At 40.3% G+C, this 11,684-nt stretch overlaps 4 protein-coding genes across 8 annotated transcripts; 2 read left to right on the top strand and 2 right to left on the bottom strand.

The window, feature by feature from the left end:
* Positions 1–410: 410 nt before the first annotated feature.
* Positions 411–2,498, bottom strand: LOC129597152 (ribosomal RNA-processing protein 7 homolog A-like). 3 transcript variants are annotated; one of them, XM_055494600.1, is made up of 7 exons: positions 2,222–2,498; positions 1,966–2,135; positions 1,649–1,717; positions 1,377–1,506; positions 893–1,140; positions 785–833; positions 411–719 (listed from the first exon to the last, which is right to left on the bottom strand). In XM_055494600.1, the coding sequence occupies exons 1-7, from the start codon at positions 2,232–2,234 to the stop codon at positions 634–636; spliced, it is 765 nt and encodes a 254-aa protein (XP_055350575.1). In that variant the 5' UTR covers positions 2,235–2,498; the 3' UTR covers positions 411–633. The 3 variants fall into 3 exon arrangements, with proteins under 3 accessions (XP_055350575.1, XP_055350573.1, XP_055350574.1); XM_055494598.1 differs by having other exon boundaries at positions 1,586–1,717; positions 2,222–2,490; XM_055494599.1 differs by having other exon boundaries at positions 1,586–1,717; positions 1,966–2,105; positions 2,222–2,487.
* Positions 2,499–2,568: 70 nt separating this feature from the next.
* Positions 2,569–4,938, top strand: LOC129597151 (mitochondrial tRNA-specific 2-thiouridylase 1-like). 3 transcript variants are annotated; one of them, XM_055494596.1, is made up of 7 exons: positions 2,569–2,804; positions 2,959–3,124; positions 3,185–3,369; positions 3,614–3,732; positions 3,864–3,984; positions 4,043–4,143; positions 4,367–4,935. In XM_055494596.1, exons 1-7 carry the CDS (start codon positions 2,723–2,725, stop codon positions 4,733–4,735), a joined length of 1,143 nt encoding a protein of 380 aa, XP_055350571.1. In that variant the 5' UTR covers positions 2,569–2,722; the 3' UTR covers positions 4,736–4,935. The 3 variants fall into 3 exon arrangements, with proteins under 3 accessions (XP_055350571.1, XP_055350570.1, XP_055350572.1); XM_055494595.1 differs by having other exon boundaries at positions 3,614–3,786; positions 4,367–4,933; XM_055494597.1 differs by having other exon boundaries at positions 2,683–2,815; positions 3,614–3,786; positions 4,367–4,938.
* LOC129597147 (transcription initiation factor TFIID subunit 2-like) lies at positions 4,702–10,566 on the bottom strand. The gene is made up of 11 exons (XM_055494591.1): positions 10,165–10,566; positions 9,806–10,010; positions 9,079–9,596; positions 8,824–8,987; positions 8,433–8,695; positions 7,841–8,294; positions 7,403–7,637; positions 6,886–7,080; positions 6,384–6,731; positions 5,299–6,187; positions 4,702–5,096 (listed from the first exon to the last, which is right to left on the bottom strand). The coding sequence occupies exons 1-11, from the start codon at positions 10,215–10,217 to the stop codon at positions 4,932–4,934; spliced, it is 3,489 nt and encodes a 1,162-aa protein (XP_055350566.1). The 5' UTR covers positions 10,218–10,566; the 3' UTR covers positions 4,702–4,931.
* Positions 10,567–10,668: 102 nt separating this feature from the next.
* On the top strand, positions 10,669–11,461 carry LOC129597153 (NADH dehydrogenase [ubiquinone] 1 alpha subcomplex subunit 5-like). Its single transcript, XM_055494601.1, has one exon. The coding sequence runs from the start codon at positions 10,891–10,893 to the stop codon at positions 11,302–11,304; it is 414 nt and encodes a 137-aa protein (XP_055350576.1). The 5' UTR covers positions 10,669–10,890; the 3' UTR covers positions 11,305–11,461.
* Positions 11,462–11,684: the final 223 nt, after the last annotated feature.

The following is an 11,684-nucleotide window of genomic DNA, read 5'->3' as shown; positions in this document are numbered from 1 at the left end:
CTGGAAATCTTGGAACTTGGAAGTCCTGGACAGCTGTGCGCACATATGAAACTATCAACCGGGAGCGGCAAGCAGCGACAGCCAAATGTGCAACGTATTGCGCAACTGCCCCGGCCCAGCTGGAATAACTAATAACTGGTTTTTGAAGTATAACGTTATAACTATAACCATAGAAAAGGATAATACTCAGTATTGTCCTTTTCTATGGTATAACCGCAAAAAGTTACAACTACTGGACTTGGACTTAAACCTATTGGACTTAATTCGCTTGAACTTGTGAATAAAATTAATATTAGTAAAACCTGCTCATAAATACGTATGCAGAAATCGGTTTTCATGAAGATATTTTAACTTTCCGCAAATTCTATGGTACAGAATCCTTCAAATAATTCATGGAACAACATCCACCATTAAAACCAATTCTTTTTCCACTTCGCCGTTTGCAATTTAACAAGGCCAAAGAAACACCCAGACAAAGTAATAATTAACAACTTTATTTTTTTCCGATGAAAGGGTTAACAAATTTCTAACAAACAAAGACATTGGCCAAACTTCCAAAAAAAGTGAGATATACAACCAAGCAACTCAGCAGTCGGAATTCCGAAAGTTCATTACACAAATTTATGACATCAGTCAGTAAGGCTTGAACTTCCGCATTGCTTTCATTTGTGCGATTTTCTGCTTGTCCTCTTCAAATTTTCTCCTTAATTCAGTCAACTCTGCAAAACCAGACCAAAACCATTCAGACCGAAATAACACTTTAACAACACAAAAATAAACTTACGTTTAACTTTTCCTTCGCCTTTTTGGAATTTGTAAAAATTCAAAAGCTCCTAAAACATAATTCAACGCATGTATAAAAATCAGACAAACGCAGTCGCAAAATTCAAACCTTTTCGGAAGCTTTCTTTTTGGCTGCAGTCCGTGTTGTTTCGTTCATAACGTCCACCTGGCGAACGCCGCGTTTCTTTCCAACGCGGGTAACCGTAACCCATCCCTCTTCATCGGCGACGCCTTCGTTGGCTTTGGCGTGCAGTTTTTCCCGTTCTACTCTGGCGTCATATTTGTCCATATATACGTCAATTTCTTTTCTCATATCGACAACGCTGGGTAAGGGTTGTCTGTGTTCCCTGATCCAAGCTAAAAATTAGATAAAACTCCGACGCGCATACACATATGTACAAGCCATATCTAAATAACTTAGATATCTGTTTTACAAATACATGAAACTCTCAAAAAATCCAAAACAATATTTACATGACCTACAGAACAATATTACACGAACATTACTATATTACACAAATTTATATGATCCAACAGTTGATTATGTCTACTTCTTTATAATAACCCGTGTCCACTGCAATGCATTCAGTTACTTGAAAGCCCAGACTGAATGGGAGCATCCTCCGTAGATAAAACCAACGGATCATTTTCGCTGCTACAGAAGGCAATCAACTTTTTCACAGATTTTCCACTCCGGAATAGAACGTAGGCGGTTTTGTAGGACTATCCAAAAAATCATCAGATTACGACGTTTTGCAGATTTCTTTGGTGAGGAAAAAAACAGACTAATACTCGTATTTACACTAATCGCTGTGCCAGTAGTTTGGAAAAACGAGTCAGATTCATATTTAACCACGCTGCCCACCGACAACCGTTTTAGGAAGAAAATGTCCTCCACCCCACCAAATTTGGCAAACGCAGCGCTAAGCGTCTCCTAAAACATTTAACAAACACAACTAGAATAAATACTGCCCCAAGGCCCCCAACAAAACAGTTACAACAACCAACCAGAACAAAAAAGCACCCACAAAATTTTGCCTAATTTGATCGAAAAATTTAACCACAGAATTATGTATTTAATTAATGTACAATATTACAGAGTACATACGCGTACGTAAAATTTAATTCACGACAAGACGGACAAGTCAAACGTTTCTTCTATCGGCAAAAATCAATTTTTACCTTATCTAAGTACGGAGGAATGTTCAACAGGACAGCAGTTCGCTCTTCTGGTATTAATGGATTCTTTTCGATGGAGCGCTGTTTCGCCACAAGAAGCTGCCGTATAACTCCGGAAGCTTCCTCCGTTTTCCAGCGAAGAACTGAATACAAATGCAGTTTACCACCCACATCTGCTGACATTTAACACATCTGTTGACATGAAGTACTGCCGCAATAAACGGAAAGCAAGTACGGAGCCAAAAATTTACTTGCGAACCTTGGAAATCCATCCGAACCAACAAAAACGGTAGCAATGTGACTTATGAGTATGCCTTTCCAGAGATAAAAGTAAAACGTTCAACTTTCAACTTTCAACTGTTTCAATCAATCAAATCATCACTGGTCCAGGACATAACACTGGTTCTTAATTATGCAATACAAAAACGATAACAAAAATAACTTTCGAAAAGTAATCTCATAAGTTTCGAAACGTCGAAAAAGCCAAAAACTTCGAAATAAAAGTGTGTGAGCGACCAGCACTGAGCGTAAGAAAACTATTGATGCCCGTTGGGAATTCCTGTAACTGCTGTTCTGAGGGTGGCCACACGACGCTCACGCTGATTTTTGCAAAAAATCAGCGAAGGAGAAAATCGAAGTTGTGACTTATTAGTTGTCACTTAACCAAAATTGTGTGAAAATTACAAAAGGGAAAAGTTTTACTTTATAACAGATACCATTAGCAAAGCAGTCTGTTTTCTTTGATCCGGTTTCCTGGAGAATGCTGCCGATAAAGCGAGTAGTCTGCGGTGTTTCTGGAGGTGTCGACAGCTGCATATCGGCTCTGATACTGAAAAGGAAAGGTACGTATAACGTAAGTAACTCATGTTATCATTTATCATGGATTTGTTTTTGTTAAGTATTGCACTCCGTTGCAGTGTTCGCATTAAATTCCTAGTAAAAATGATTCAGCGTGGTGAAATTCTTTACTTTGAAATCTTTCGCTGCTGGCATTAGGATTCGATGTTATCGGAGCTTTCATGCGTAACTGGGATTCGAAAGACGAATCAGGACAGTGTACGCTGGACAAGGACTGCGAGGACGCCGAGAACATCTGCCGCAGGCTGGAGATCCCGTTCCATGAAGTCAACTTTGTGAAAGAATACTGGAATGATGTGTTTACGTGAGGATCGCATGATAATTATCCATTTTATCGCCGCCAGTTCGTCATTGATTTTTGCAGACCGCTGTTGCACGACTATCAGAGCGGCTTGACGCCGAATCCGGATATTTTATGCAATCGGCATGTGAAATTCAAATGCTTTTTGAATTATGCCAGAGAAAAGCATGGTGCTGATGCAATCGCTACGGGACATTATGCACAAACGTCCGCTGGACCGTTCCTTGAGGAAATGATCCCTGGAAAACGTAAGGTGTAATGATATCGTGTTTTTAATCAAGAAGGAACGCAAGTTACGCAACGCATTTTGTTAAAAAAATCTCCTTTACAGTTGTAAGTTCTACTGTGGAAATATTATGTTTTACTGTAAAAATAATAATAAATTTTTTTTCTGAAGTTGCAGTTGTTGCTGAAATTTTTTTAGGTTGCTGAAGTGTGAAGAATGCTTTACAGTAATAAATAATGATGACGCAATGAGTACTGTCTTTTTAGCGGTGAAATTGTTCAAAGGAAACGACCCTATTAAAGATCAGACACTTTTCCTCTCGCAAATATCTCAAGATGCCATACGGCATACGATGTTTCCAGTTGGAGGAATGCTGAAAAAACATGTAAAAAATCTTGCGATCAAAACTGGCTTCAAAGACGTTGCAAAGAAAAGAGAAGTATTTTCATACGACGGTGATTGCGCTACCTGCTGAACAGTACATGGGGTGATCAGGGTAGTGGATGCTTGTTTTAGAGTACCGGTATCTGTTTCATCGGTAAGCGGAATTTTGCGGACTTCATGCGAGAATATTCGCATCCTACACCTGGACGATTCATTGATGTTGATTCGGGAGAAGTCGTCGGTCGACACGATGGTATGACTGATCCTTGCTTTCAGTGCTCTCCTGCTTTAGTTTCCGTTTTTTGTTGTAGGGGTGCAGTTTTTTACTATCGGACAAAGGGCTTTAATAGGAGGACGCAGTGGGGCTTACTATATTGCTCACAAAAATAGCAAAACGAACGATATGTTTGTGGTCAGCACTTACCGGCATTTACTGTTACATCAGATTTAGAGTCAGGTTCCATGCATATGTAGCAATCACTTGTAAAAATTCTGCATCCGCAAACTTTTAACAATTACTGTTTAGCTGATGCCTAAGGCTACAATTATAAGTGCAGTATGTGTATTTTGATTTGGCATTTATCGGCTTCTTACGCATCGTTGTGGCTTCTGTAACTTTCTTTTTAAATTTATAGGCTTTGAATCATGATAATCCTGCTCTGTTCAGCAAGACATGCAGTGTCAGTGATATGCATTGGATATCTGGTTCCCCGCCGCCTTCGCGTGAAATGGAATGCGATTTTCGTTTTCAACATGCAAATCCTGTTGTGCCCTGTAAGATCGCAGTTCAAGACAATCCCGCTTGTGTCTCCGTTACATTAAGACACAGATTATACGCGCTAACCTTGGGTCAGTACGCGGTATTTTATAACGGAAACGAATGCATTGGCAGTGGACGGATCACTTCTACGGCAGTCTCGGAAGCACTGGATGAAAAATTTAAGAAAATCTCTTCCTTGACGTACGGTTTTTTGTCAACAGAAAAGAACCGCGCATCTGTGTGATAATACTTTGACTGTTTGATGCTAATATTTCGAATTTAACCAGGCCATATGCGTATCGAAGCTGATTTGTACAACTGTACTTATCTTTCTCTACGAGTAACTGACTTGAAAAAAGTTGTTTCCGGGCGAAGAAACTGTCCGTCGCAACAATAATTAAAAAATAAAAAACAATACTGAAATACAAAACAACGGTATATCACTTAATGCCAGAACTTTCTTCTCTTTCGGACTTCTTATGCTTGGCATGATGGTGTTTATGCTTATGCTTCTTTTTCTTTTTGCGATGCTGTTCTTCCTCTTCTTCCATTTTTACCGTCGGCGATCTATCACTCGGTGAAGGTGCGTTCGACGAATCTCCAACCTAGAAAAAAAAGCGCAAAATGGTATGGAAATACGATTAAAGGCAGTTAAGCAAGTACTCGTACGTTATGTATTTCAATAAATAACATAACAGAAAAGTTACTGATCTTAATGCACAACCATTTCTTGATAACAAAAATTGCTAAAATAATAAGATGATTTTAGCAAAGAGCCAGATATTACATAACAACAGTGGTGCATACTCTGAATTTAATCTTTGGATGGTAAGGAGATGCAGGGTTAAAGATCGACTCGGCTCCCTTGTCCCTGTCCAAATCCACAGATACGTCTTTGGACGGTCCCGGGACATCCTCCGGCACTTCTTCCTTGATCTTGACTGGACTAGCAGGTTTCTCCGGATTTAGCGCCGCTTTATCCGCCAAATTCTCCTCCTCCAGTGTGGCCATAGCCGCATCGCTCAGTACGGCTTTTCGTTCCTTGAGATTCAATACCATTCCCAAATCTGGTATGGGAACACAAGCGGGCCGACGCTTGCCATACAGCACATTGTACAAATCCACAATGTCACACCGCAACCGTGCATCGTACGGAGTCTCGTTATTCATCCATTTCCACAGTCTCTCTACCAGATTCTCTGAGCTCAGAGCGCAGTCTTCAGGCTTTGCGGCATCAGCTGTAAACGGCGGGTTACTGATCATCAACCGAAGAATCTTGTGGCGCATAAACACATCGTAATCGGTCGCCGCAGCCGTTAAGAGGTAATCAAACAAATCTGCATTGGGACTGTTTTTGGCGGTGGTTTTTAAATGGTCAACTAAATGCTGATATGCGGCAATTCGTACTGGACGATACAGCTTCCCATCTGTATAATCTTTGTAGGTTTTTACACACCAGTCAGCTGGTAGTACTCCGTGTTTGTGCATATTCCGAATGGCATTCAAGCAGCTCACCGTAATCACGAACTGATATGATGGCAATAATTTTTCTTGGTTCAGCGCGCGGAAGATATTTTCCATGCACTGTTTCGATAAATTACTCAGCTGTTCGAATTGGAATTTCGGATCCTCCGATACGGACAGGGTTCCGGCAACTTCGCTGAAAGTTTCTCCAAAGGCTTCAATAAGAGAAGCTCTGAAAAATGAAAAACTATCAGACAATATTCACACAACAAAATAAATTAATCTCATTACATAAAAAGCCAGAGTGATCTTCATCGGTTCTTGTAGTAAAGCATTTCCTCATGTCAAGTAGGAGTTACAACGCAAATGTTCGACAATCAAAAAGTTAAAATTAGGCAAAAACAGATTTAAATGTTACTATCACTTACCGGTAATACGAATCTGAATAGAAGTTGCGCTTATTTTCGTTGTACTTCCACATATCCAATAACATATTCACAATTTCCGGCGGGCAGACATTGACAGGATTTCGCAGTTTCGCCATATATATGGGAACATTTTTCTGGATGTAGTAACGGATGAAGTGGTGGAAATCATTTCTCTTGACAATGTTGCTTGTATTGTGCGTAACTGTGGTCGGTAACCGCACAAAAAATAAACTTTTGTACATTCTGGACATAGGCGGAGGATTGATCCACGGAGCACCGGACAGAGCGAGCTTGTTGGATAGTCTGCTAAGAGCATCCGCGGCAGCCAATCGAATACGATAAAAGATCCTAATTATTGAGATTCGTTCCAGTTTATTAATCGAAACTTGTACATAATCAGCTTTTTAAAAATTAAACCTAATCAATGCAAAACGATTTCGTACGTACGGCTTTTCATCGCATTATTATGATTACGAAGACTAAAAATAATGCGTAAATTTACTTCTGGTCCTCAACAACTGTGCTTAAAACCGCCATCGTGGTTCTTTGCAATTTCTCGTCCATGGGGAAATTATTCAAAGCATCCAGTGCGAAAAGTTGTGACACAACATCTCGCTCATGCCGCACAATGTAATGCAGGTGGTAATCGGGTTGCTCAAACGTAATATTGCGGATAATCGTCATATCTGGATCAATCCTGTAGAATGACAGCAAGATCAAATCAGCTCAGTACTAGGGGATTTCAAGATGAAATAGAAATAATCAATAAAAATCCACCCTATTCCACGAAATGTTTCACAAACCTGCTGCTAATCATTAAACATAAAAATCGAAAGCATTTGCGGACTGCACTAACGAAGTGAAGGCTTGTTTAACTAGTTCGATAGTTCAAGCAAGGACAACGCCGGGAAACGCCAATCAGCTCAAAATCGTTGCTCATTTTCACTAAGCATCCGATCATCGCAGATGTGATTCCGATGATATCGATTCATGCTCTTAATTTACTAGAAAATTTTTACCTAATCCATAAGACTGGACAATCCGCATCAATGGTTACGTCAGGGAGAGTCATGATGTCGATTTCCTCCCCAGTCCACAATGGAATTTTCTTCTTCTTGTAACGACGAGTTTTGGAGTGGCACACAAGATCATATTTACTGGAATTTTCTTCGATTTGAGCGGTGTGTTTCGAACTCCCATCCAGCTCTTGCAGGACAATAGGTAGCGGTCCGACGTACGAAGTACATCCTTTACCTAAACCAAACGGATTCAATAAAGTTACAGTACAATATATGCGAAAAATTTAAATCAATACCAGTTCAAAAACAATAATTTTCTCAAATTTTAAAAAATCTTTGGTATGAACCGAAAGCTTATTAGAGACCTGAAAAGGAAAATTACTAAGGGAATCCTGAACATTTTGCAGTAAAAACTCAGAAAAAACCTGTCAGCCTTACTTCCAATTTCCTGGCTCAATTCCATTTCGATCGCATTTCGTTTGCGATTAAAAGAAAATCTCCCCTTAAAACGAGCATGCCCCCCTGCCAATACCCATTTATCCATAAAGGGTTGAATACTGTTAGCCGTAACAGCGTTAATGCTCTTGGCAAAATCTTCCGTCGACAACAGCAGACCGGTCCACGATGGGTATTCGGGGGATGCAGCTGCCACTGCAGCCAGAGACAGTATCTTGTTACAGACTTGCGCTAAAACCTGCGCGCCAATCCGCTCCTCCAACATCCGCACAACCAAATGCGCTTTGATGGAATAAATGCGAATGTACTCTTCGGAACATGTTTGTGGATTGCGGGGAGAGAAGTGAAAATGCGCCGGCAGTTCGGCTGGAGGCACCAGAATGACCGGGTGGACATCTCGCTCGAAAGCAGTCAATTCTTTCATTTGTTGATACATCTACAAAAGATGTTCCCGAAGTTTTTTCATGTACATATTACGCACTTAATTATCGGAACTTTGTTCAGCCGATCAAAGTGCTATCGACTAAATTTCTAATGGCCCTACATCTTTAATGTGCCGACCAAAAAAGCTCACCTGAAAGCGGTATTCATTGTTGCCAAAATACTTTTTGTAGTAGAGACCATGGAGGTACTGTGCGACACCATTAACAATCCAGAGATCATTCCACGATGCTGGTGTCAAGTACATGCCAAAAAACTGCCGACAAGCACCCAGCGCCATGATACTTCGCGAAGGAATGTTCATCTCAATTACACTCTTCGGAAACAGGAAACTGCAGTTAATGACACTCATGCTGGCATATGACATGATATCGGCAAAGGTTTCGTCCACAAAAACTGCAACAAGTATATTCTTCGCTGATCTTTGCGTTGTCCAATTAATACCTTTTGCGACAGATGGTGGCGTACACATAGTTTTTGCCAAATGTCTTGTGACGCGAGCATTATCAATCTTAGTATCTTACCTTGCTTGTATACCGGATACGGATAACCACACGCCAAGTACTCTTCACAAAACTCAAATGACTGGTGAAGAAAACTTATGGAATGCTTCAATAGCGGCAGCAATTTTGGTAAACAATAGTGAACCATTTCATTTCTTCCTGGATCCATGTAGAACTCAAACGGCCTATGAAAAACATACTGTATAAATACAGGACTTAATAGTACAATGAACTACCAAGCGACGAGACGCAATGTGTAAATTGATTCAAACATACCCGACAGCAAGAGCAATCTGCGGCGCACTTGTGGGAATATTCATGGTGAAATGGAATATTTTTTGTTTATTATCCGGCGTTATTTGGATTTCAGATGCTTCGCCGCACGCCACAGCAATCATTTCATGCGGCACAGTAATTTCCAGCTTCCACGTACACAATTCCGAGAAGGAATCCACGCAAGGGAACCATAAGCGTGAACTATTTTCATGGCTGCCGCTCACCAAATAAGCCCCGCGTTGAGCCATACTTAATTCAGCATTATCGTGCGGAAACTGCGGTACAACAAAGTGCAGTCCATAGGCCGGTTTCTCCAGCATAAATTCAATGCCGACAATAATCAGATCGTGTGCATGACTCCTGGTGGTCGAAGGGCCACTCGATAATGTATACGAAGGAGCATAACGTGATGGTAACGTAATAGCTAATTCTCCGCCACCATATTCGGCATCCACCATCCTCACCGAGCTGGCGTGACAATTTGAGAAATGCTCCAGATTCCGCTTCTTTGTGTCGCTCTAAAAAAAACATGAGAACTAACTTGTTAAAATATTTCACAAAATTCGCGCATATTTTGAGTCAATAAACAATACAACAGAAACAGAAATTAACTCAATAGATTAAATTTTTCAGAGTTATAATTAATATTCTCGAAAAAGAAAACGAACAAAAATTGTCACACAGAGACGACCAATTAAAAAAAAGCACGGTAAAATCCTCTACGCACCTGACACACATCCAACGTAGGATCGAAAAGAGTAAACTCCGCATCGGCATTCCCGTTGATTGTCACATTGAAAATACGGCACTGTTTGCTGTTTAAGCGGATGATTTTCTGTTCTGCATTCAGTAATTTTATGTGAAGCTCTGTGTAAGCCACCAAACACTCCTTGGCAAAATCAATGTGCACAACGGATAGCACTTGGTGAATCCTGCAACAGTGCCGATACATTTAGCTACAAGTAGTGATTTAAGGATGAAAAAAATTTCAAGTGGCTCGTGAATCGTGATGTTTACAGTTCCAAAAGCACTAAGGCATCTAGCTTAACAACACAATCAATGCCACTGTACAATTTTGTAACTTACAAGCGAAAACCTTTACTCTTTTCAAGCGGCTTCTTAGATTTATCCTTGTCCATGATGTCTGAGTTCAGCAAGAAGACAACCTCCCGTCCCGCGCAAGACCAAAATATTCTTTTCGATCAGAAAAACTGGCTGAAGTGGTAGGATTCCCGATTTTATCATTGCAGGACAATATTGATGACATCCCAAAAAGCTGCTGGATGGTGCATCGTGGTAACTGTTAGCGGTAGTAATATAAATAAATTAACCATAAGTAACAGAAAGACATATTGATGGACTGGTGTTTAAATCAGTTTGATCACTTTGATGGTAAGTAAATGACGCTGTAAATCTATTCAAGTAAATTTATTATTTAACCATCAAAATTAAGAAATGAAAATTTTTTGGACAAAACGGAAACAAAATATTTATGTGCTTTTGGTGTTAACTGTTAAGAGCGTACCGCGTTGTAGCAAGAACCAAGTGGTGGCCACACGACTGGCGGAACGGCATGCAGAGTTGGGTGGGTGCACACAGGGGTGTAGCTGTATTACCGCACTCGCAATGCTCATTTTTTGGATGACAATAAATTCTTTTCTCTTTCCACTTGCAAGTTCTGACTTTTTCTTGAGCATTTTGGGTTGGCACCACTGTTCTCACAGATTAGTAAAAAGGATATTATTTACGTTCAGCAGAAGTGGCTGATTGCGATCGGACTCTGTAAGATTCTTGTACTGGCGAGAACTGAGAATGCCCCCAGCATCCTTAGGAGGTTTAGGTCCTCGTGTGGCTGGATACGTTATGCGTTCCACTGGTCTGACCAATCTTCCCGTGGCCAAGACTCCTCACTATACGCTGACAACTTTATATGGCAAAACCTTGCGTGTACTGGATAAGATGCCAAAGGATTCCGTCTATCGACTGTCGGCGGAAAAGATCGTCAAGGAACGTTTGGATGCCGTCAATAAGTATAAAGATTTGGTCCAACTAGAGCAGAGTATCAACGCTGGCCTGGTGGAAGAAGTCATTTTGCAAGCAGAGTTTGAATTACAATTAGCCAGAAATATGCTGGAGTACAAACCCTGGGAAGAATTGGTTAATAAACCGCCTGCGAACCAGTGGCAGTGGCCGTTCCGATCTATTGGATCAAGTATGAGTAGCTGATCGCAATAACGACACGATTTGCCATTTTCGTGTTGAATTGTTTGTTCAAAAATTGTGAAATAAAGTACATGTATGTATCCTTTTGTCACGAGAATCACTGTTGCGTCTATATCTGTAATCTGTTAGACATATTGTGAATTAAAGTGCTAATTCTTGATTTGTGGTGAGCCAGTAAATTATCCTTCCTTGCAATATATACGGTACTTAATTTTTGCAGACTGTTTATTAGGAAATAGTCATCCAAAACAGTGAAAGTGCAAAGTTGCAAAGTGCAAACGCTGACACTACTCCGGAATAGTACTCCAGAATTAAAACTTAACACAGTAATTGTACATGGTATAATTATTATCTAGTTGCAAGAATAAAGTGCTGTATTAAAT

Source organism: Paramacrobiotus metropolitanus, unplaced genomic scaffold (assembly GCF_019649055.1).
Source record: "Paramacrobiotus metropolitanus isolate TYO unplaced genomic scaffold, Prichtersi_v1.0 Parri_scaffold0000100, whole genome shotgun sequence".
NCBI lineage: Eukaryota > Metazoa > Tardigrada > Eutardigrada > Parachela > Macrobiotidae > Paramacrobiotus > Paramacrobiotus metropolitanus.
This window is presented reverse-complemented; position numbering and strand designations above follow the sequence as displayed.